The sequence below is a fragment of the Colius striatus genome, chromosome 5, assembly GCF_028858725.1.
Source record: "Colius striatus isolate bColStr4 chromosome 5, bColStr4.1.hap1, whole genome shotgun sequence".
Classification (NCBI taxonomy): domain Eukaryota; kingdom Metazoa; phylum Chordata; class Aves; order Coliiformes; family Coliidae; genus Colius; species Colius striatus.
In genome coordinates, this window is record NC_084763.1 from 53,073,321 (window position 1) to 53,099,321 (window position 26,001).

The 26,001-nt window shown below is 37.6% G+C and overlaps 1 protein-coding gene across 1 annotated transcript in view; it reads left to right on the plus strand.

Annotated features, from left to right (window-relative positions):
- NEBL (nebulette) overlaps positions 1-26,001 on the plus strand; it is a 96,379-nt gene that overhangs the window by 60,993 nt on the left and 9,385 nt on the right. The window contains 3 exon segments of the mRNA XM_061997097.1: positions 3,091-3,183; positions 4,139-4,267; positions 24,509-24,624. Coding sequence (XP_061853081.1) covers positions 3,091-3,183; positions 4,139-4,267; positions 24,509-24,624 — 338 coding nt within the window.

A 26,001-nucleotide genomic window follows, 5' to 3' on the forward strand; every position in this document is an offset into this window, starting at 1 on the left:
GCCTAGGAAACATACTGATGCTTTTAAAACCAGAGGTCTCAGAGGGTCACACATTCTGGATCTAGGGCAACAGCTTGTTCAGAAAGTCATTGTCTCTAGTGACCCAAGCACTTGAACTCACTTCCACAGCTAGAAATAGTGCAGCCAAAGAGAGAGAAAAAAGCTCCTGCAAAATTGCAGCTCAATGCATAGTTTGCAATATGCTGTTTACTGCACACTTCAAACCTACTTTTTACTGCATTGCATATATTCTGTAGCCTTATATAAGAATTGTGTGTGCGATTCTGTGTTCAATAACTGAAGACTCTTGAGTTGTAAGTAGCTGAAATATTAGTATTGTTTATCACCTTAAAATACTCTAGTATCAAAACATACAGGAGTTCTTAACTCCTCATCCTGGCTAAACAGCAGAAATAGCACAACTATTTAAAGGAAAGAGGCCATGACAAATCTGTGACAGTAACATCCAGTGATATTTCAGCAAATGGTTTTTCGGAGTGAACTGCAATTATAGTACCTGCTTATTTAAAAAGAAATGCTGAACTCCCTGCTCATGGAATGTCCTTGGTAAATAGAAAAACAAAATCACAGACTGAAAAAACCAATTATGACTCTCTTGAGCTTTTTCCTAGCTGATATTTTTTTCAGCCAATCAGAAAAAGCACCTCTGTGTCAGAGTCCATTTGGTTGTTTTTTAAAGTGTTATTGGTGTGAAGATGTAACAACTCTTTCAAATGCCTGATTGCTAGAATTAATGCCTCTGCTTTAAAAAATAGATACTAGTTGTAACCATACTAATGCCATTCTAAACCCATCAAAATAAATTGATCTTTAGATCTGTGACTAAAGAGGGCCCACGATTCTCTCATGACTATAAGGATATTTAAAATTGGCAAAAGTTACCAGGAAGCTAAAATTAATTGGTGCTATAAATAGACAAGGTTCAGATTCTATGTATGTTATTTCAGGTTACAGAGATGGATAAAATCAATACAAATCAATGACTGCTTCACTGATGCTGCCATGAACCTGTATTTACTATGTTTTTACTTACTGGGGCATGATCAAAGAGGAAAAGTCAGGCATTTGCCAGTTCCCCCACCCCTCTCATACCTGTCAGTACTTTATGTAGTTGCATAATTTATTGCCATTTGGACTAACACACAGTTTTGAGTTGCATTTTATTCATCTTGTCAAGAAGGAGTTAGCACTGTGCCTCACCTTATGGGAGTTGCAGTACCTAACGTAATGTAAATATATTGAATGTATTGTAAAGCCATGGGATTTATTTTAATAGTTCTGCCTGTTCTTTCAGTTGCCTCTAGGCTATTAATCATTTGAAACATGACATATTTGGGCTCCCCACAGTCTTTACCTACCAACCCATTATTTATCTTGGTACCACTCAAACCAACAAAGGACCAAGTTGGAAAGAGAATTATTTTCCCTCTTCCAGTGCATTGAGAAAGTCTTGCAGACAGGTTTGCCCAAGAAGCAAACCACCAGTAAAAATGTGTGATCTAGCAGGATTGTCCTTTAACTGTTTGTACTTCCCACCTGGATTTCATTTTAAACTGATTTAGAGAGATTAAATTATCGTTATATTTTTAGAGACAGGAGATATGAATTGTGTATATTAGACTGATGTGAGGAGATCAAGAATTTATACTGTAGCAGCTTCTGTGTTTCTAGCTTCTTTTTTTCTTTCAATACCCAGTTCAAACATGTGAATTCAAGAGATATTATTAACTTACTTGTATGAATTAAAGCTGAATATCTTACTATTACTACTGTTATTGAACCAATATGTTGAATTCCAAAAATGCTTTTCAATACCCATGTAGTGGACCAACAATAAGTCTCTGTCCCAAGAAACTTAGATATTTAGAGGACAAAGGGAATTGTTAGTTGAGATCAAGAGTGAACTTCATTTTGCAATTTGAATTTCTACATCCAAATTTGTCACTCTAATCCATTTAAAAAATATCAATTAAGATGGATACTTTTGAGTTTATATGAATGGAGCAACTTGTAGGAATTTATTTTGGATTAGATGAACTATGCCCCTGACTCTGCTTATTAGGCTGACTTGATCTCTACTGTACACAAAGGAGGGCCTGTAACTCCTCTGCCAGCTGTAGAGATGTATAATGCCAACTGTCAGCTGTAGGGATATATATTGCAGCATCTCCATGGAGTAGGGATACTGTTGGTGGCCTGGGAAAATAATCTTATATATATTACTTTGGCTTTTCTAGTGGAAAAGAGCTTTAATACAACATACACACACAAAATCTCAAGGACTGGAAGGGACCTTGAAAGGTTATCTAGTTCAACCTTCCTGCCAGAGCAGGACTACCTAGAGTAGGTCACACAGTGTGGTGGTTTAGCCTTGGCTGCGCACCAGGTGCACACCGAATCATTCTATCACTCCCCTTCCTAAACTGGACAGGGGAGAGGAACAAAACCCAAACAAGCGGTTTGTGAGTCAAGATAAGGACAGGTTGATCCATCAGCAATTAGCGTCACAGGCAAAACAGCCTCAACTTTGGGAGAAAAGGGTTTGATTTATTAATAACCTAAAAGAACAAGGAGATGAGAAGTAAAAAGGAATCTTAAAATTCACAGAGGTGTTACCTCAGTCACTAATTGACCAGGCCTTGGTCAGCTGTGTGATCCACCTTAGAATTGACTGGCATTAGCCCTATCAGCTACAGGGGAAGCTTCTGGTAGATCTTAGTTTGAAGAAGCCACCCCTGTAGCCGCCCCTGGCTACCAAAACCTGACCCACACAAAACTGCTACACACAGGAGCTGTAATTTGTTTCCATTTATTTAGACTTAAGAAAATGCTTTAGAAAAGGAAAACAAAAATTGGGAGGAAAAAGTCTCCTTAAAATAATGTCAATGCTTAAAATGAGTGCACAAAGTTCAGCAGGAAATTAATGCTTTCTGGTTCTTTCAGGTGAATATCTAGATCTTTTGGTTAATTTCTAGAGGAAGGAAATTGATTGCTGATCATTAAAACTCATTCTTTTCATGCTTTTACTTACTTTGTTGTCTGTCTTGTAATTTCTGTGCTTTGGGAAAGATCTTAAAGTTTGGCGCACAGATCCTGGCTCCATCTTCGACATTGATCCTCTGGAGGACAATATTCAGTCTAGGAGTCTGCATATGCTTTCTGGTATTGCTTTTCCCCAATTCAGCTTTTTATGTTTATGAAACTAAGTTGATACAGTACATTTTCAGGTCAATGTGCCAGCCATATGTTTTATAAGTATGTTTTCATGTATGTAGAAAAAAAGGGCATTATTTTAAACGTGATGTTTTATAGAAACTGTGGCTGTAGTCACATGTGCGGATAGAAGGAGTGAAATAAATCTGAGCCCAGACAAGAGTTATTCATACTACTTACAAGTAGTCATTTAAAAAGCATTGACCTCACTGTAAGTAGAATTTTCAAATAGTTGGACTTGACTGAAGTGCCAGAGATAGAGAAGGTGGCCGATTTCTGAAACTGATTTCTTTTCTATGCACATTTTGCTTGTACAGCACAAAATAGGATGCCTTGTGCTATTATTTGCAGCACCGTGTTCATAATTTAAGGGTACATGGAAAAAGAGAGGAGGTAATATAATACTAGTCAACAGTATTTTGACTCTCCAAGGTTTTGGGATTTTTTTTCCCCCCTAGAAATGTTTATTTTAAACATTTACTTTTATACATGTATTTTCTTTGCTCCTAATAGTGGAACTTCAGTCTTTTGAATGTCATTCAATTTTATTTCCATATGCATTTGTATGCACACTGGGGTAAGGGAACATTTTGATTTTTCCAGTGGAAATTTTAATATGGTTCATCTTCATTGCTTTTTTTCCCCCCAGTATCTCAATCCTACTTTCCATCTCTGCTGTTCTTTTGAAGCAGAGAACAAGCTTAGTGGTGTCTGATTTTGAAGCAACCATTTGAACTATTGGTGTTCAAAATGGATACAAAATTGTGCACAGTTCACTTTTATAGACTGTTAATACCCTAAGTTTATGGATATCAGTATTAGCACTGCTGAGGTTTCTATTGTTGCTCATCTTTGCACTTCTGTCATCTACTTACTGTGATATTCTTTTTTCCTACCTTTGTAGAAAGAGCAAGCCGTTACAGTAAGCAGTATTTACATTCTACCACTTTGGGAGATTATAAATCAGATGGCTCTGACACGAACCCTACCTTTTCTTACTGCAGTGAGATAACAAGGCCATCTGATGAAGGAGGTACCCCCTTATTCCCACCTTTTTCACTAACGACACTATCGCAGTGTGTTGAGACCTCACAGACCTGTATTAACTCCATATCCTTGTATAGTCACAAATCGTTAGAAACCGTGTAAGCTAATGGCTGACTGATTAAGGAAGCAAAGTAAAATCTCAAGACTGCACAGTTTCTTGCATGCCATATTGCTTTATTGTGTATTCTTTGTCATCATTTTGGTAATGCAGTCAGTCCGAGTGCCCTGCTGACTCCCAGTTACAGTGCTTCACAGAAAATGTGCTGTGGGTGTGAAAAATGTATATGAACCTGTTGTTTTTTCTTGAAAGACACACTGCAACTGAAAAAAATAAACCTCTGAACTGATAAAAAGATAATTGGGCAAATCAAGCACAGAATAGTGGTTTAGTGACTGAAGTACTTTGCCCCATATTAGACTGTGCAGGTGCTTCTAGGTGTCTGTTTCCATGCTCAGCCACTCCCACAAAAAATATGGCAACTTTCTCACATATAAAAAGTATCCTAAACTCACACTCAGCAGTTTGGGAACCAGAGTTAACGTTCATCTGGGAAGCTTATATAGTTTGATATTGTTTAATGTAGATTAATATTAAATATTTTGACAATCCTGTATTCCCAGGTACAAAACCACATGATGCATCTGTTTGATGTCATAGGTGAGACCAAACGATATGAAAATGATGAATAAATGTTGAGTCATCCTAGTGGCATTATAGTATGTACTACTTGACTGGTGAATTGTAAATATTCAGAAATGTTGCTTTCTAAACACCTGTGTTTTTAAAAATAGTGAATTCTACTCCTCAGTGTTGAAGGGAGATGCTTTGGAAAGATGGTGCAAAAAGGTTACTAGTAATTGGGGAATTTTTAAAGAAATTGTGAAAGCTACTGCTACCATTCAGTTTTCTGGCGTCCTTGAATTAATTTTAAGGCATCTTAATCGTAGACTGCACCTGTTTGTGTTCTCCCACTCACCAGAGCAGTTGATTAAAATTAGAGTGGCTAGCGTTCAGGGAGTCTACTTGGTGTTAAGTGCCATATAAACACACACAAGCATTTCTGATTGAGATCAGGCAAGAAGGAAAGTTTTCAGGCCAAAGAACTAACTCTGAACAAAGAAACAAACGTTTTAGACAGAACTATAATTCTTTCTTACATCTGTCCATCTTTATTTGGTATTTTAACTATTTTGCCAACTCTTGTAGTAGATGACAGCAAAAATGCACATCAAGCTGGCTCTTATGTCTCTTCCTATAATGATGCAAAGTCCAGTACATATTGTCTCTCTATGTCTGTACTGATCTTTTTTGGCTCTATTCCAAGCCATTTGAACATTTGCTTCGTCAGATTGATTTGATTGTTTTCAGATAGTTTTTATTACTTGCCATACTGAGAGTAGGAAATGAACTTTATTTTCCTGGTATTGGCAAGCTTGCCTTTTGTGTCTCTATTTAAATCTGTTGCAGTGATGTGTTGAATAGGTCCTTGCCAAAATCAACATATTTTAGCAAGATTTTGTTTTGGTGTTTGACCCAGCTAGCTAGCCAGGGTTTGAACACTTGCAGACAGTTCCCATTGCAGGGGAGAAATAAATGCCAAAGCAAAATAATTTGACATAATCCTAATGATTGACAAGAAAATGCCTTCTCTGTGAACACACTCAGGAAAAAAACAATGGGATAACATCTTTTGTCATAAATACCAACCTTTTTATGCAACATCCCACCCAAAATGTCATGTAGCACATAGCCACGAGGTAAGTTTACCCTTGATTTTTATACAGTATCTTTTATGGCATACCACTGTAAATGAGAACCAAATCTGTTTTGCTGAGATTTCGTGGCTGTTTCTGATGGATTTTGTACTTTCACTGGCAATTATTTAATCTAGTATCATACCAGCATGACAGATAGTTAAAGACCTGTGACCAATTTTACAACTTCTAAGTATCTTTGGTCTTGTCTCATCATTTTTCAGATGTTTCTGTGTTGTTCTAACTTATTTTAGATACATTTACTGATATTTGACCCACAGTCTGAGTCTTCCACTGCCACTGCTGATGAAATTGTTCTTAATCACCTCTCCCAACCTTTAGCTGGGTCCTGCCCTTCATACAAGATGTTAAAGGCTTATTCAGATCTAAATAACTCTCTTGACTTTAGGGTATTTCAGTAAGAAAACCATAGGGAGGCTACTGATATTATTCAGTAGAATTACTTTTTGCTGTTTGATTCCATGAACATTATTTTAGATGAAGTTGGACTGAGCTAATACTGACTCCCAGAAAGTTTTCCTTATGAAATCAGTAGGTTTTTGTATGATGAAAATTCAGGAAAATCCCTCTTGTCCCTTTTAGACTACTACAGGTAAAACTGGGTAGGAAACAATTATTAACACTCTGCAGCAAACTTGATGTAGTGACGAACTCTCATTTTGATATTCCTTTCGAAATTGCTTTTCAGCTTTGTCTGTCCTTTTGGCAACTTCTGTCGCTTAGTGTTGCTCAAGGTTGACTTTATTACTTCATATTATCACTGAATTTTTTTGCAATACAGGACAGAAGGTTTTGCACTAGAGCTTCTCAGTCTGCCTAAATGCTTTGTAATTAATTACTGCCATAACAAAGTTTTGCTTTTTACCTGTAAGCCATTCTGTATCAATTCCCAGAAACAGTTGGGTGCCACATTAGTTCTTGCAAAATGCTCAGCTGTTTTTCAAGTAGTTATTTTCAGCTTGACTAAAGAGGAACAGAAGCTAATGATTTCTCTCTTTTGATCCTGGTTTTAACACTGCTGTGGCAATTTCTCAGACATGGAGCTATTAATTCATTTTTTAGAAGATTTTTCAGATAGTTTTCATCAGAAAGTTGAGACGGATGGATGTCAGATTTACTTCTGTTTATAAAGACAGACCAGAATGTTCCTTCTTCCCAGAACACTGTAGAAATAAAAACATCCAACGTGAGACAGTTCGTTCGCTTTCAATTTGAGTCTTTCTAGTTGACATTGTCTGACAAATTTCTTAACTCATTTTTTTCTTGTATTTCTTTTTAAAGTCTTTTATGTCTGTCCTGATTTTCTGTGCAATTTTACACAGTTTTTCTCAGTTCTTTTCACACTTACTGTCTTGCTCCCCTTCCTCTGCGACAAGTGATGTCCCATCCTGTGGGTTTATGTTCAGGCACTAGGAGAGGCAAATCCAGTTCGTGTGGCAAAACATCTGTTCCAGTCTTGCATTATTTTGGACATTGTGATGAGTTTATGTGGAGCCACTTGTGCTTGGTAACAGGAGTAGGGAGCTCCAGTGCTGCCCCTCTAAGCAGTTCCTGACACTTGCCCTGGCTTCAAGTTGAACCCACCATCAGCTTGGCTGGGCTAATCTGGCACCTCTGCTATCACTATTTAAGAACAGAAATTTGTAGTGTTTAGAAGGAGATGGAAGAGTAGGGCAAGATGAAGGCAACCACAGGGACCCTGCAGTCAGTGGAGGAAGGGAAGAGAAGCAGTACTGGACCAGAGACTTCCCCGCAGCCTGCAGCAAGAATTCAGGCTGTGCCCCTGAGACATATGGAGGGCAATGGCAGGACTAATAGTTGCCAGCAGCTGTGGGAGAACTCCGTGCTGGAGGAGATGAGTACAGAGGACCACAGACCAGAGAAGATGAGAGTTGAAGGCTCCATGTCAGAGGGGATGAGTGTTTTGGACACTGATCCAGAGGAAGTGGAGGGGAGCTGCAGCCCTTGGGATGAATGTACATCAAAGCAACCTGTGCAGGGCTGCCCAGCGTGTGAGGGGCACTGAGCTGGAGCAGGGAGGACTTGTGCGGAACCCATCTGCCCTAAGAGTTGTTTTTACATCTGACCCCCATTTGTGTATAATTATGGGATTTTCAGTGTCTTATGACAGAAAGTAACACAGGTACCACCTAACTAGACTTCTTGTATTCACTGTCTCTACAGTTTTTCTCAGAAGTTGTGTTAAAGCATGTGTTTTTATAAAGATATCTTGTCTTTTTTTGAGATCTCCATGTAAAATCCATCTACTATCTTTTGCTAGTAACTTCTGTAAGGGAGAATGACATTTAGGTCAAGACTCTTTTGTTTAGTTCCATTCTCCCAAAGGCAAGAGTAAAAATGCTTGAAAGTAGCACAAGTTCACAATATTGGAGAATCTTTTTTTTAAAGGCTTATTATTTTGTAACACTTCATATATTCTTCTCAGTATTTCCATCTCTGGAGACTGAGGCAGGGATAGGACTTTTTAACACTGGAATGTTAATATGTAGTACAACATAAGATACGAAATTAATTTGTGGTTTATAATCCAAGGGAAACCAGCTCATTTGCTCAAAGATGTATATGTGCACATTTAGACAAAGGATGGTAAGATAAAATGAAGACTGCAAATAAACTTTTAAGATTAATTAGTATTTTTCTTCAAGCCTGTTGTTTGTAGTAAGCAAAGAAACAAAATACTACAGGCAGAGGAAATTCTAGTTTAGGATTAAAGTGTCAACTTAGTCCTTAAGGGAGCTGACCTAGTGTTTACAGGAGTCACTCAGCTACTGCTGGAACAAATTCAAGGCTTTGCACATTTGTGTGCTGCTAGAACACTGTCTTGATGACTAGCCAGATAATAGCACATGAGCCATAATGCTACTACTAGGGCTACTGTTTGTGTCACTTCTGTTTTGCATCAATCTTTAATTCATTTTGAGGTAAAGAATTCCTCTTAGCGTATTTGGAGTGAGAAGTCTCATCTGCACTAAAGAGTAGCATTGTTACTCTCATTTCACTGTTACTTAGTAATTTTTTCTCTCTCTGTCTTTTTATTATGCAACAATTTGTGTACACATGTTGTTTTCATTATACTTCAGGAAAAATGTTTTCCGTAAGGTTCCTCTCTTTGTTTTGGTTGTTGAAGTCCTTTTATGCTGCTTTCCTCCAATCCTTCTTCAACTGCAAAATGCTTTCATTTCAATTTCTAATACTCTTCCTTCTCTCACTTTTTACTTTAATTACCTTTTCATTTGTTGTATCTCTGTGGGATTTCTGTTTAGCTTTCTCCTGTTCAATTTAAATAAACAGGATTTTATTTAGTTTTACCAAGTTTTGCTTTCAGCCTGATGATTTCTGCTTTAGAATGATTTTAATGAACATCCTGCAATAGATGAATTTAACTGTTTTTGGCCTTGTTACACCCTTTTTTCAGTTGAAACATTTTAGGTTGTTTTTCTCTTTTGCTTTTGACCTTCCCTTTGTCTTCCATATCCTGATTTATTTGGTATACCTCAGCATATATACGATACATACATTTTTCCTTACCACGAGTTTAGAATTTTTCAGTGTATTTAAGTGTCCCTTTATTCTCATTTTAAAGTGTTTATACTGTGTAGATGGAGAGTCAGAGTTGAGCATCAATCCCTTTCAGTTATGGATATATTGTTATTTTGCTGGGAAAAAAACCCACCACAACAACTTGGTTTCTTGGTTGTTTTCTAAGTCATCATCGTATTATCTTAAAAGGTGTTTGTAAGTCAGTCTACAGGAGACGGAAATCAGATTATCTCAACTCCCAAAAGCTCACATTATGTAGGAGACCTTAGTGGATATTATGACAGAATTTTCAAGTGTCTTTTGTTGCATTTTAAAAATGAGTACTAAAATGTCATGTATTTGCTTGGAGTTAGTGTGTTACTGATTGCTGCACATTCAATCTTTACACTTGTGTCCTTTAGCCAAATTTCTTCAGATTTACTTGCTGCCACAAGATAAGTGATAAGAATGAGCATAGAGAGGCCTTGATCTGAGGCTTGAGGTCTTCCTTTCTTTATTCTGACAAAAAAGTTTCTTCTGCTAACACTCAGGTCTCACACTTTGCCTTTGCCTGGGATGTTACTTTTACTCATGCAGTCAATCCAGATGCAAACATTTCAACAAACCATGAAATTCGATTTATGTCTTGATGGTCTCAATTTTTATTATCAGCCTTAAAGTAACCTGTAGGCTGTTATGAGATAACTGAAAATTCCTATTAGCTGCTTCATTGAGACCACAGAACAATTGGTCAGATCCAGAACAGATTACTGCAAACAACCTTTAAGGAATAAATGTGGCAAATGGGGCACGCTGGCAGTTTGACTCCAAGGGTATGAAGAATGCAGAACACAGAGTATTGCAATATTTTCCTGTGGGATATGGGTACTGAAAGTTTTGAAGTATTTTTATAGTTTAGAGTGGAAGTTAAGTCAATGAGAAACAGTAAGTCTTTTTATCTCTTTCCCTAGTGATGTGTCCTCCTTGTGTGATATGAGCCTTCTGAAGTAGAAAAGCTCCAGAGTAGTTGAGCCTATTCCCCTCCCTTTCTCTAAACTCTAGAGATTATCTTTCTCCTTGCCTCACTAAAGCAGGAACATGTTGTAGGTCATTAGAAGTACTAGTGTTTGAAGTGCAGTGTGAACACAGCCCTGCAAAGAGCACATGTAGACTTTCTGTATTATTGTGTATTGCTGGCAACAGCCTCTCACTGTGTACCAGCTCATGGAGGGGGCTTTTGTTCCTCAGCCTGACACTACCATTTTAACCATTGGTTTCTCTCCCCTGAGCACACATCAATGTCTGTGGCTCTATATCTAAAGTGTCTATTTGTAGTATTTCCCTGACACTTCAACATCTACCCTTAAATACCACAGAAAACCCTAGAATGAGGAACTGTGTTGCTTCTACTCCTGACTAGTGTGGTCAGAAGACAAACTAGTCAGATGAAATGGAGAAAAAAACCACCTAATTCCATACACTGGTATTGCAGAGATGCTCCCTGGAACACTGACCAAGGAGTAATACTTGTTTCTTCTGCCAACAGACCGAATAAGAAGGGGAAAGGAAACAGCATTTGGTTCTCTTACTTGCTCTGTCCTTCCCATCATTTTTTACAAAAATGTATCAGGTTCTGAGAATGACTTATCTTTTAATAATGTTGATTTTTCCCAAAGAGAAAAAGAGGGAATAATACCTGACTACTCTTTGTATTGTAATGTAGAGATCTGTCATGCATCTCCAGGTGCAGGTGAAGAATACAGGGCAGAAATCCTTTGTCCCTTTTCATATCCATACTCAGTTGCTAAGCTCTGTCATTTTAAGGAGGTCAAGCACAATGACACAGCAGTTATATTTTCTTCTCTGGCAGCTAAGGAAGAGTGGTTCTTTTATGCTAGGTAGCTGAACTCAGTTTCCATAACATTTTTCCCTAGAGTCCAGTAATCAAATATTGCATTTGGAGGGAAAGGAACTGTAGAGTTCACAGGAAAAATACAGACTTCTGTGGGTTTCTTGTCCTCTCTCAATTGTATCAGCAGACTACAATAACAGAAAGCTGAACACATCAAAACAATGTTCTGTGTACTCTCCTTTGGTGAGGGTCACATCAACACTTATACACTAGACTCTTATATAAGTTTCTTAGTTTGGGTTTTTTCTTTGCTTTGTTTTGAACTAGATGGTGCTTTCATTTTGCTTATTTTATATGCAAGCCCCCAGCACATTTGCCAATCTTAAAGCTAATGTGTGGGGGGAAAAAATAGTCTTCTTCCACTCCACAGCATCATGGCAAAACAGTGCTTTTCCACTTTGGTAATCAGATGATTTTCTGTTCTTACAGGTGTAATTTAGTACAAAGTGCAGTCAAATAATAAAAACATCACCCACAAAGCTCTTGTATTTTAAAACTTAGGTAAAAACTTAGGTAAATGGTTCTCTATGTAGGTAATAGAGGCACGAGTGCATGCATATGTTTGGTACCTACATGGTACCATGAATTATTTAACATTAGCTTTCATTGTTAGAGAGCTTTCACTGCTTCAGAAGTAGTGACTCCTGACCTTACATTCTCAAGTAGATTGGGTTGTTTTTCTGAAATGTTATAGTTTGCTTTGTAAAGATTTCTTTAATGAGTGTACTCTAAAAGGACAATACATGTTCAGGCAGCAAGAGAGCTTTCTTCCTTCTGAAGACTACATCTTTCATTTGAAAGAGATAGTCTTGCTTTTTCAGCTTCTGCCTCCTGTTTTGCAGTGATTCCTGATACTCAAAAGGATACTTTTTTTCTCTGATTTAAAATAATGACATTGCAGACAGAAGAATTTATGAAAACAGTGAGAGGTTTCCTGGTCTTAGAAAGGTGATACTTTATCACCTCTAGATTTGAGGCAAGAAGGAAAATTAGATACAAGGTTAGTTGTGAGAGTTTAGATTTCAGTTAGAAACAGAGTGGGTGTGTTCACAGCACATGCTAATTTCTGTATGAATTTCTGTGAAAAGAAGATTTCTGACTGTTTAATATATCATTTAATCTCCTCTGAATAATTGATGTCTTCTTTTTAATCCATGTAATTGTATAGGAATCCAGAACAGCAATTGGATCACATTTATGCAGTAGCTCAAGCATTATCAAATCAATCTCTCCTAGTCAGGACTGTCCTCTGTGAAGTACTTTGTTAATGCAGAACATGTGAGAAATTAGTTCAGAAGGTTTGCTTCTCTTCCATTACGAAGAGGTATGAAGTATCTGTAAATTCTTAGGTTTTAATGTAAAACTTGAAACTTCATATGGTGTTCCAAGTGAGAGTTAAGCTTTGATTAAGGTTCGATTTAGGACTCTGGGAATAAAACTAAGTATCCCACACTGGTTGTAATACATTAAGGTATAAATTGTGATTCATCTGAAAGCACATTTTCATTCAGTGTTTGTTCACTGAGGATGAGTTAATGTTCCAGGGAGAGCTTTACATTTCACACTTCCAAAATGTTTCTACTTAGATTCCCTCTGCCTCTCTTGGATTCCCATGCTTCTCTCCCACATCCCACATTTGGTGCTTCTTGACATCTGGCAGCACTAACAGGCAATTCCCACACATCCAGATGCAGGAAAGTCCAGAAGAGATACATTTTTCAATTTCTGTAGTGTGGCAGCAGTTCAGGGGATCCCTCTGTTTTACCTGGACAGCTGTCTTGAGTCTTATGTTTCATTTCCTTTAAGAGGTTAGTGAGCAGAAAGCGGAAGCGACATTTTCAAGTGATTCAACAGTTGGAAGTGTTGTTTCAGTTATTCATTGTGGTCCCCTACGACAGCTTTTGATATGCTTCAGAGGATTTTTTTATCCAGTAGACAATAAATATCATTAGTAAAATTATGTGCACTCTCATACTTGATCCTGGTTGATGCTGCCCTTCCACCATTGCTCAGGTGGGTTATACTCACTGTGCAAATGATAGCTGCACAGGAATCAAAGCATAGCTTCTGTAAGAAGATCTTGCAGGCTTCTCTCTTTAATGCAAATAGGTAACAGCTGATGCTCAGTAGTTGTGAGTTCAAATTCTAATGAAAGGTGTGTGGTAGTGTAACATGTTAACAAAACCTTCATTTTACTGTTTCAATTTATGAGGAAGCCTAGAGCAAAAACCTGCCTACTCACAATTTAAGAAGGAATTGCAGCATCCTGTGGTACACTGTGTCCCCAGCAGGACTGAGGATGCCTCAGGCTGACTTTCAGACATTTGGTGCCTTCATAAATAAAAGAATACAATGCAGTGGGTGAGGAAGGGAAAGGCGTATTGTATTGCTTTCTCAGGTGAGACATGCTGCATCTTAGGTGGAATGTCAACCAAAAAATATGAAATTCGTTTGTTAGTGCCACCAAACGTTGACTACAATTTGTATTCAAAACTCCAGAGCAGAATGCTCTGTGGTTTGGTTGTCTTAGTTAAAATACCAATAGAATAAATGGGGATATGTGTATTATGATACACATCAGTTACTAATATATAGACTAAACTCTTTGGACTGTGCAATTACCATTGAAGACTAATTCCAAATTAATATTCATAGCAGTTTCTGCTATAATCCATATAATCTGAGTGGGGGCATCCCTTTGGTATTTGAACTCCTACAACAAGCAGTTTCCAAGTGTCAGATATATGTTCTACATGACATTATATGTGGAAATACACACATTAGAGGTTGTAGAGATGACCTGAAGACCTCATCCTTTAGAAATTATAGTAAAAAAAAAATCATCGTCACAATCCAGATAGGTCAGTGGTTCTGCCAAGGCAAAAACAAGCAGCCAAACCCCTCCCCACTCCCATAGCATCTGTATAAAATGCTCCAAATATACAATGCGTTCTCCTCTAGTCCCGGTTAGTAATTCTTTCATCCTTAGGTTACAATAGAGCATTTGATGGATTAAATCTACTTTTGTGAGAAAGATGAGTTAAACATCTATAAAAGATTTTGTAGTTTGATATTCAAAACATGATTTTGTGTCAGTTGCACTACATTTAATTGGTTTAGAATATTCCTTGTTCATCATCATAACCCTAATGTGACACTTGAAGAATGAAAACTGGAGAAAAATAGGATGCCAGTTGGAGAGTTATAAGCCTAATAGTTGAGAGAGTTTTATTTTTACAATGCTATGTTAAGAACTGGTCAGTGGGATCTGGAAGGAGGATAGTGGTTTGTGTGCTAAGTGAATTAAATTGTAAGTGAAGTAAATTGCAACTGCCCATAAATGTCTGTCAGATGGAGATTTCATACAGTTTTTAAAAATCTCATAAACAGTTCTTCTTAGAAGTCTGATGAAGACAATAATGATTGTAATTCATTCTAAATTGTCATTTTATGTTGTGTTCACTTCCATTTTATCCTGTTTTTTTAATTTAAATCCACAAGAGTGTGTCAGTATGAGTGAATGTTATAAACAGCCTCTTCCTATATTTTTAAAGATTGGTTACCTTTCGAAACATTTTATTTCTGAATTTCTTGGGAGATCATTCAACACACTATTTCATCACAAATACCTTTTAGCTTTTGTGTGAAGAAGCTTTTGTTTTTAGGGGCTGCTATGGAATATTTCTGAAATCTGTTCTTCTGAGTTTTTATGGTCTTACAGTACTAAATGGCCTTTCCAAAGACAGTCTCATGAAGCTGATGGCATTTTCTGTTCATCGAAATCATCTGTGCTGCCAGGACAGGACTAGCTCATGCTCTTTGCCACCCACAACCTCACCGTCCCACAGTCAGACACAGTCACAGGCAGAGACTATGGGATGTTTGATGTCTGTCTTCTCTCCTGTTGGTAGAGCACAATACTATGTGTATTTAATGCTTTACAACTCTGTGATGCTTTACAACAACAATAATGTGTTAATGATGGCAAAGGCTTTTGAGCTGTGGCTTGGTATCTCCCAACCTCTGTTCTTCAGTAGAAATGATGTTCTAAGGAATACCCAAAAGCACTTGCTGGCAAAAATACTTCCTGTGTTACTGTCTTTTATGAAGAGAGTAGATATTCAGTTGACTGTCCTTTTCAATGCTGGCAGTAGAAAACAAGACATCCTGGGTTTTTCATTTCAGGACATCCTTTCATTTTTCTCTAGACTATGACATTTAATACCTGCTTGCAGACATGGCTTCTGGAGACTGTGCCTGTCTCAACTTAATCTGAGTATAGCCCTTTTGTTCAGTTCCTCTGAAGGAGAATGAGTGCTGTACTACTTAAAGTAAAAAACGTCCATGACAGACTGGCTTTTTGCAGCACATTTAGACCCCTCAGGGAGGCCAGAATGGGCCTCAAGAAATGGACTGCACTAAAAAAGAGTATAGTGGAATTGACTGTTGACTGATCCACTCTACCTCAAAATATGAAGAATTAAGGAGAAGGCTTGAAAGACCAGACACACAGACCATGATGTACTCAAGAGGCAGTTTGCCAACTGTTCTTCCACTTGACTAGCTAAAACTTCCCAAATCCCCAGTCCATCTGCTATTGGATGCATTATGGACTTCTACAACAAAGACCAATGTATTAATGATACTGGATGTTCATACAAGTAAGGAATGTTGGAACAGGTGATTTTTTTTTATATGTTTGCTAACTGAAATATGAGATGATTGCCCCAAAAAGGAAAACAAATCATGAATAAAATGCAGAATTCCATGTGGTGTGAGCACTTCAGATATTTTGTCATTCCTTCAAAATTTGTTTTCTTTGACATAGGCTAAATAACTATGTGTGATGTTCTGTTGTAATTTCATTAAAAAGAAAACGTTATTTTTTTAGATTGAAACTACTTTAAAGATTTATAATGGTATGATTCTACATTTCTCCCAATAATCTGCTTCAGTTTACATGGTGGGTATATATAGTTAGACTGAATTATTGCTAGGTGGTGAAATGATGTTTTAAAATAATGGTGCTTAAAACAGCCTAATCATGACATTGATGAAGTTTAGTTTAAAACATTTTAATCTGTTGGAGTATGTCAGTAAGTAGTCTTGAGAGTAGGGATATTTTGATTTTTTTGCATCATGAATGATTAAATACAAGAATACTCATTTTACTGAGCCCCCTCCTATTTTTTTTTCCCCCAAGCATTTGAAGATTGCATGATGTATTTCTTATATCTCTATAATTTAAGTTATGGAAACTTCCTAAGCTTGTAATGTTGTGAATTTGCCACTAACTCCAAGTAGTTCAGACCTTCAATTCTAATGAGGTCAGTGAGCTTGGCATATATTTATTAGCATCCCGTGTGAATTAGGCCATACTTTCAGGTTGTTATTTCAACAACCTAATTATATCTGGGTTTGATATTCCAATTTGCTAACTAATACTGACTCCTCTAATGGATAGTATGCAGGCAAACTGCTGCTTCTGACAGCACTGCTGAGGAACAAGCTTGGTAACTCCGACATTGTGAAAGCAGCCTGACGAGTAAGGGGCAAGTAAAAGAGAAAAAAGGAAATGAAGGGAAAGTTACTGTTACAAGAAAAAGTGCCAAGATGCTTTACCATGTTGTTTTCTACTGTTCTAAAAACAGCACTGTTCTGTATCAGGTCTCAGCATCTGCAGTCTTCAGGTTAGTGCTTTTTATATGCTTATGCAGTCTGACCTATTCCCAGTAAATTTGACTGTGCTGTGCCACTCTTTCTGACTAGAAAATAAAAAACCCTCTATAACAGGTAAGAGTTATAATCAGTTTAGAGAATGTGTTTTCATTTTCTGTCTTATTGAAAAGATAATGCTGAGCAATTAAACCTTAGAGATGGCCAGGAATTTTTCGCTCTTAAATGTCATCAAAAGACTAAAATTTAATGCCAAACTTCTTTGTAGGAGTGGATCACTTGTGATTAATGTCTCAATGCCAACCCCCCCCAAATTTATTTAGTTTAGAGATTGTTAAGGTTGTAGCTTGGCATTCTTAAAACAGAGAATTCACTTTTGGGTTGAAATATGTTTAATTTTGAAGAATCACATAAATGATAAGAAACATTGGGGATTATCAAAATTAAACCTAGGTATTTTGAAATGATTGGCATAAAAATGGGTTTTTTCCCCTGATTTAAAAAAATTCCTTTTGCATGAACTTTGAGGATTTTTTCTTTTATGCTATTTGGGACAGAAGCACCCTTGGCAATAATTTCCACACTGGAAAATTATGACTGAGGTTTTCCTAATGTTATATGTATTTAAAATATCTGCACACTTCTTGTTTGCTCCTGTGACTGCTTTTTTTTCATATCCTATAGAGACTATTCCCTTGTTCTATACCACAGAAATGCTGTGGAGTTCTGTACCTTATCTCAGCCTCTTCACTGTCTCTATCTCTGGGCAGTCCTTGCATGCTCATTTAAGTCCTGAATGTCAGACTTAGTCTTCTCTAAACTTTCACTATGACTCTCTTAAAATACTGTGGAGACCTAGGATACAAGTAGTTGACCAGTACATGCTGCCTGCTAACACACAGGAGCATTCTGCATTATTTAGGATGCATTGTTTGGAGCTGCATGCTGGGAAGTATCTGAGAGGCTTAGGTGTTTTGTGGTTTGAACTCAGAGGGAACTTGTAAAAAAGTGAGATGATTAGGGAGACATACCTTGGGACATCTGAGCTGACAGAGCAGTTTGCTGCCTTCTGCTGCCTGTGGCTTTGGGTATGTGGTCCACCTCCTCCCTTGCACTGCGTCTATTGGTGGTCCGATTTCTTGTTGAGCTGACTTATTTCACCAAGCCAACAGAAAAACAACCCATCAGAGAGGAAGAGAAAGGGTGGTAGGAGTGTTAAATTGGCTCAGCTAGCTCATGGAGTATCAACTTCAAATATCCAGCAAGAATCAGGAATGGACTGCCTATAGCCTCTTTGAGATTTATCACCTCATGACTCCTGCTGAATTCTCCTATCACTCTTAACTTCAGCAGAGAATGATTTTTAGCACATCATCTTTAAAAGCCTGCTAAAAGTTCATCTGTCATAGCAGTCAAATTACTTTTATTCTCTTTTTATGTCTTTCACATCTTAACCTCATCATATCTATCCTACCTTACTTGCTGCCAAAGTATCAAGATTGTTGTTTCTGATTATCTTTCATTAAAACTCTCATTCAATTCTTGGCTGACAATGATTATGTTCCATTTATCTTGCTGTTTATGCTTGGGCAGGATGTGAACTTAATATGTTAACCTTCTTGAAATGTTTCCTTAAAACTGTTTTTCTAAGGATGCTGGTATGGTTAATGCAGTTCTGGGCTGAACTCGTCTCAAGAGTTTGTACAGGAAAATATACAGCACAGGAAAAAAACAGGAGGAATTAAAGGGTTTGTGGCTGCCCAACAAGGTGTAGTGAAATCTCCATCTCCAACTCAAAATTGGCAAGACAAGGGCTGAAAAAACCTAACCTAACTTCAGGTGATTTTAAATGGGTGATGGACTATGTAACTTCTAGAGATCTCTTTGAACTCAAATTCCTTACAAAGTTTTAATGATAGTGAGCAGCAACCAACACCTGAGGAAAGGAAAAAAGTACCAAGCCAGAGTTTGTAACCCAAGTTACATCCATGACACTTTCTGGAGAAGGATTTAAAAATGTATCAGTTGCATTATCCACTATCTTCAAAACAGCAGTAATAGTTTCCCCTAAAGCTGTATTTCTGTAGCTATGTATTCGTGTAACTTGGACTGAGAACTGGTTGAGGGACTTGTGCAGTTTGGGCAGGGACCCATAGACATTGATGACGTGGAATGTGCCCAGGTGTCCCAGAAGTGTACTGTAGACCCACACTTCTCCACAAGTGATTGTATCACTGCTTTTACAAAGCTTTCTGCTGCATGGGACAGAGCTGAGTAATCTCTAAGGGAAGGACAAAAGGAAGAAGGAACTGAAAGCTGTGGGAGAGGCCTTCTGAAGTAAGCCTACTCTAGGTGATGTAACCTGTAGAAAATAAGGCAGCAGAAAGGCAAAACAGCGAAAAGTACTTCAATACATGTGGAACAATGTGATTCCCATAAGCAGCTTCATCTATTTTGGGGGAGCTAGTTATAATGTCAGTAAAACAAAGACATATGATGATGCTGTATTCTGGCCCTGTTGCAACTTTTGTGCTCCTTACAAATATCTACAGCTTGATTACTAGTGTCTTACAGATATTGGAATTAAGCCCATAATAATGTTTTTACTTTCTGCTCTCTCTCTTCTTGTTACTATAAAATATTGCCATATTGTTTATGAGTTTTCTGAAATCTTAAGAGTGAAACTGAATTGAGATAAAATCAAAATATAAAATGAAAGAAATGCCTAAATCTGCATGATATCTGTAAATGGTAAAAGTACAGTAGTTAGCAGTGGGATACATTGTTTTACATGTTTGTCAAGATTCTGCTGTACAAAAGAATGAGAGACTTTAAACATGGTTTTGTTAAAATACCTATTGGAACTGACTCTTTAAATTGTTTTTCTTTTTCTAATGAACTTTTTTTTTAATCTTCTAATTACTCCTTTCCTTTTTCCAACAGTCTGACCTTTTTCTTTCCCAGTTCTTTTCAGAGCATGTCCTGATCAGTACATACTCTGCAGACCTCGTTTTCTGCTGCAGCAAGTTGATACTTGCTATCATTCTTTCAGCTGCTGCTTTTTTTGTGTGCAGGCTTTCTCTCTCTTGCATTTTGTCATATTAATTAATTTTCCTGTCTCTTTTTCTTTGAGGAAGCCTATAAAGATATAGGAAGAGATATATGGTAAATTTTGAGCAGTTAATGTAAAATGCATACTTTGCTTGCTTAGTAAGTGGGACAAGATAAAAAGTAAGTTTTGATACACTAGAATGCATCTGGTAAAGTCTTAATGCAACAAGAGAAAGCATACACCTGTATTTCTGGGAGCAAAAGTCAGCCCTCAACTCCCTCACCAATAAATCTGGCTTCAGCTAAATGAATTTCATGTTCTACCACTGTGTTTTATTGTTCCCTTAGGTAAACTAAAAGTACTGTTTTTGCTGCTGCTGCAGTCAGTGATGTTATAGAACTTTATACTTTGGTCTGAGCCAAAAGACTGCAAAAAAGGGTGATGATGATGAAGAAAAGTAAAACAGATCTCAGTGAAGAGATCTGTTGTCTCTTCACTAATCTGCTTATTTATGTGATTCACAAATTATCCTCCAAGTAGAATCATAGAATGGCAGGGTTGGAAGGGACCTTTTGAGATCATCTAGTCCAACCTTCCTGCAGAAGCAGGGTCACCTAGATCAGGTCTCACAGGAACGTGTCCAGGTGAGTCTTGAAGACCTCTGAGTAAGGAGACCCCACACCCTCCCTGGGCAGCCTGTGCCAGGGCTCCCTCAACCTCACAGTGAAATAGTTTTTTCTTATGTTTAAGTGGAACTTTTTGTGTTCCAGCTTCATCCCATTACCCCTTGTCCTGTTACTATCTACTATAGAAAAAAGGGATGTCCCAACCTCCTGACACCCACCCTTTAGACATTTGTAAATGTTAATAAGATCCCCCCTCAGTCTTCTCTTCTCCAGACTAAACAGCCCCAGTTCCCGCAGCCTTTCCTCATAAGGAAGATGTTCCAGTCCCCTGATCATCTTGGTGGCCCTGTGCTGGACTCTCTCTAGACTCTCTCTCTGGACTCTCTGCCCCTCTTGGGCTGGGAAGCCCAAAATGGCACAGGACTCCAGATGAGGCCTCAACAGGGCTGACTATCCTACTGTCTTTGCTGCACTGGACTCTCTCCAGAAGTTCTCTGTCCGTCAGGAGATTTCTTCAACACTAATATATGTGCTCATTTATATGATACCTAAATGAAGTGCTCGAAGATAATTAACAAAGCTAATCCTAGATATGTCTTGATTTTGTTTGTATAGAATATTTTTCTGATACCTCAGTTTCTAACACTTTCCAGAATTTCTTTTGCTTTAAAAGAAATGCTTTATTTCCCCATGCTTATGATTTCCATTGTTACACATTAATCAACAAACAGGTTTGCTGAGACAGAATTCTCTCAGCTTGTGAGAAGCCGATTGCAGAAGAGGAAAGCACATCTCAGGCCTGCTGCTGACAGTTGTCACAGAGGCAGGAGGAATGGCTGATCCTCTCAAAATAAGCATGGTGATTTAGAGGCTGTGATAAAGCTGACCATCATTAGGCTTGCTGCCTTATACCAAAAGGGAAAATTAGTAGGAATTGAGGAAGATCTGTTAGGGGAGAATGAATCAAGAATAAGTTTCTACCTGTGTCTTCACTTCTGTCAGGGTGTCTGCCCCTGACAGGGACCTGGGAATGGCTCCCAGCCCTTTGTGGCTGCAGAGCGGGCAGGGCACTGACTGGGCAGTGGCTTATGTCAGCTTCAGGTGCGACTTCCTATTATGTTACAAAGTTCAAACTGTGCTTAGTTTTCAACCCACATAACCAATTTACTGCTGGTATGCGGAGATGAGACTTCATTGACTTCTATGAACTGACCTATGGTTACAATGGTGGTGAATTAGGCAAAATGTATTAATTCTGGCTTGATCAGAGAGCCTTTGATTAAATTGTGGTTTTCTCTCTTTTCTCTTGAAAGGCTACATCTGGTCATGTAGAAAAAGCTTGTGACAACACCAAAATATAAATTATTTGATGAACTACTCTAGGACTATTCACTTAATGCATGATAATCCTGTGAACATGTTAACTAACAGCAATTCTCTGATGATTAAACTGCTTTAAGATGTCTTTGTACTCATATATCATTAGAATGAACTTGGCACTTCTAAAACATCCATTATTCATCATGTTCCAGTGTTTCAACTGACCGTGTATCACTTTAATTTCACTCACTTAAAGCAATCTATTAATTACAATAGTTTGAAACATGTTTTCAACATCAGAAACTCTGTTAAATATACAGTATTTACTTATCTTCACAAGTATAGCAGAGCAAAAGTGACATTGCAAATTGTGATTCTGTACTTAGTTTTTAGTTAGCATATTCAAATGCACTAAGTGAATGCTTTAACCTTTGTAGGAATCAATGATTTTGTCAGCTGGGGAAGCAGGGTAGGTAAACACTTACTGAAAGCACAAGGGCAACTTTTCATTCTGAAATACTTCAGCAAACATTTTCCAGAACGTGTTTTTTCTCATGTGCATTTATTGTCCTTGATCACTCAGAGAAAAGAAACAGGGAAGAACTGAGTATTACTACTGTGAATCTGAATACTTCTTATATATATTTTTAATGGAAATTCTCTGCTTTTCCCATGTTGGTTTTTTTTTTCTTAATTTTACAAGTCGTGGGTCCTTCTGTACATTTTGAACCCCATTGAGCATCTCCCTTATGAGGAAAGGCTGCAGGAACTGGTACTGTTTAGTCTGGAGAAGAAGAGAATGAGAGAGGGTCTCAATATTTACAAATATCTAAATGGTGGATGTCAGGAGATTGGGACATCCTTTTTTTCTATGGTATCTAGGAACAGGACAAGGGATAATGGGATGAAGCTGGAACACAAAAAGTTCCATCTAAACATAAGAAAAACTATTTTACTGTTCAAGATGAGGGAGCCTTGGAACAGACTGCCCAGGGAGGGTGTGGAATCTCCTTCCTTGGAGGTCTTCAAGACCCACCTGGACGTTTTCCTGTGTGACCTGATCTAGATCGACCTGCTTCTGCAGCAGAGTTGGACTATAGATGATCTCTAAAGGTCCCTTCCACCCCTACCATTCTGTGATTCTATGAAATCCTACATCGACTTTTGCTGCTTTTTGAATCTTTGTGATGGCTGCTTCAGAAGTGGTTCTTACTTCCCTGCAAGCCCAGGAAGTGTATCTTAGAATGATGAATGTCTCCATGTTTGAAGATTTTCGACTCATGGGCTGCATGGGCTCCATCTCCTGCAAGGGAAAGACAGTTCTCGTCAGAGGAGTTAGAATACTAGCTAAAGGGTCCACTTGGAGAAGTGTTAACAGAAATGTATTTTCAGTGTAGCTAAATGAATTTCCAGCTGAACTAGTAAAGTTATTGTAAATAACAGTAGAGATGGGCTACTACCCTCCATGGAAACCAGAAGTCTTTATTCTCAGAGTGCATGAGTCTTGCAAGACATACACAAATATGTGGTGATTAAGCTTTTAATGTTTAGATCTTGAAAACCACTTCTGTCTCTTAATTTGGCTTCAAAAGTACTTATCTGGATTGCTAGGAAAACAGGGAATAATCACTTACACTGTTAAAACAATGTGAATAAAACATGTGTCAAAGAGAGAGAGTAACCTCTGTGTTGTAAGAGGAAGATACTGGAAAAGATGGATTTGAAAATATTTAAGTAACCATTGGTCTCTCTGTGTTTGTCTAAAAATGTTGATGAAATTGGAATAAACTAAGAAACCCAGCTGCAAGCTCACTTTTAAACATTTCTACCTCTTTCTGCGAATCACAGTCTGCTGTGATAGCCCAATAAACGTTAGTTTGCAATGAGTTAAGAATTAATTGCATGGAGTTTTTCTACTGAAACATTTAAAAACTGTATTAGTAAGTAGATTTTTTTAATCCATCTTTCCTTAAAAAATGGCAATTTATGGCACTTGATATACAGTGCGTCATGTATGGCTCTATCAAGATTGACTAAGTAGTGTCTCAAGCATTCATATGCTTTTATGGTCAGATTTCTTACAGGAAATTAAAGGAAGTTTTCCTTCCAACTAACATTGATAACATTTTTGGATATATTGCTATAGCTTTGCCTATGTTTATGTGTAGTACAACCCGTGAAAAGCTGTATGTTGTAAACAGAAATAATGCTGAACTATTTCAAACTGAGGAACTGTTACTTACAGTGAAAATAATCAAAGTTTCTACAAAATGCTAGAAAAGGACTTAAAGCTTATTAATGTATTTGTATTTCTTTAATATGCAGCCCCTGTTCTCCCTGGGGCATATCAGCAAAGCCAGACCCAAGGATATGGATACATGCACCAGACCAGTATGTCATCCATGAGGTCCATGCATTCACAGCCTCATTCAGCAGGTCTGGTGAGTATTGGATTTAAAGAACATTTTATTTGGTAATCAACACAATCAGCTATTGTGAAATCTCTTAAATATGAGTGAATTTATTCCCTTGAGTTCTATAGTTGGACTATTTGACTGTCCTAGTCCCAAATATAAGTGATAGTCCTCATATATAAAAAAGATTGAGTGGCTGAAGGTAGTATCAAGAACTTTAAGTCAGAATGCATTAAAAAAATTATCTGTGATCTCCAGGAAGCAGAAAAAAACTCACTCTTCTACCTGCTCAAAACAAATAGTAAATGCATTGACAGTATTTCACTGGCTGAACTTTGATGTTATGCTCTGACATGAATTCAGACTCCTAATGCTGGATGAAAACCACTGACCTCTTAAGATCACTCTGTTTGTTTAAATTTGTTTAAAATTTTTGACTTACTGTTTTTGTACTTGCAGGCTTTGTATCTATCCACATTCCTCATCTCTGCTTGTATAAAGCTATCTCAGACTTTATATTGGTGTGTCCTTTCTGTTCAACAGAACAGTCACGCACTCATTTGTGCCTTATCCAAATCAAGTTATACAGGCAACTGAGAAGAAGCTTTGTAGTGAAACCATGGCCACAGTCATGAAATTCTTAACTGTTAATTGAAATTCTTAATTGGGAATGTAAAGTTGGAGTGAATATTTCATTTCAGAAGTAACTGGTCATGGAAGGAGAGCTGAATGGATATTCAGCTGTGGTTTTTAGGAAATATAGCTTTTTTCTTTTGGAACTCTTTGTCTATAAAGGTCAGTTTTGTTGGTTATCATATCTTCTTTAATCATGTCACTGCCTGGAGATTTGATAGTTCAGATCTAATCCCCTTTTATGTTAAAAATACTAACTTGTAGTTCTGAATTTTAAACTATTTTGAGTGGATGTACATTTACTACCTCTGTCACTTTTTTTTTTTAAGATGATGAAGCATTTAGTTATGAACCAAACTCAGAGACTGCTTAGCTGAAAAAACCTGTTTTCAAGATTAGCTGAAACTCCATGGCATTTTATATGGTAAAGATCATGGTGTTCTGTGAGCTTTGGGTGCTTTCAGGCCTACATGTTTCTCAGTTGCTTGGGGGTTGAGGGGACTAACTTGCTGGGAAGTCTGGAATCCAGATACCTGAATCTTTGTGTGAGCCTCTAACTGAAATGGCCATGAGAGGTGTGAGGCAGCTGATACTGGAATCAATAAGTATTTTCCAAAGATATTGCAAAGCACTTAGGAAAATATCTACTTTCCAAAAGAGACAGAGTCTAAAAAGTGGGACGCTTGTTAGCTTGGACTTTGCCAGAAGATTTGATGGTCAGTGGGATGCAAAGCAATGCAGCCTTCAAATCCAGCAGACAGAGAATGGAGA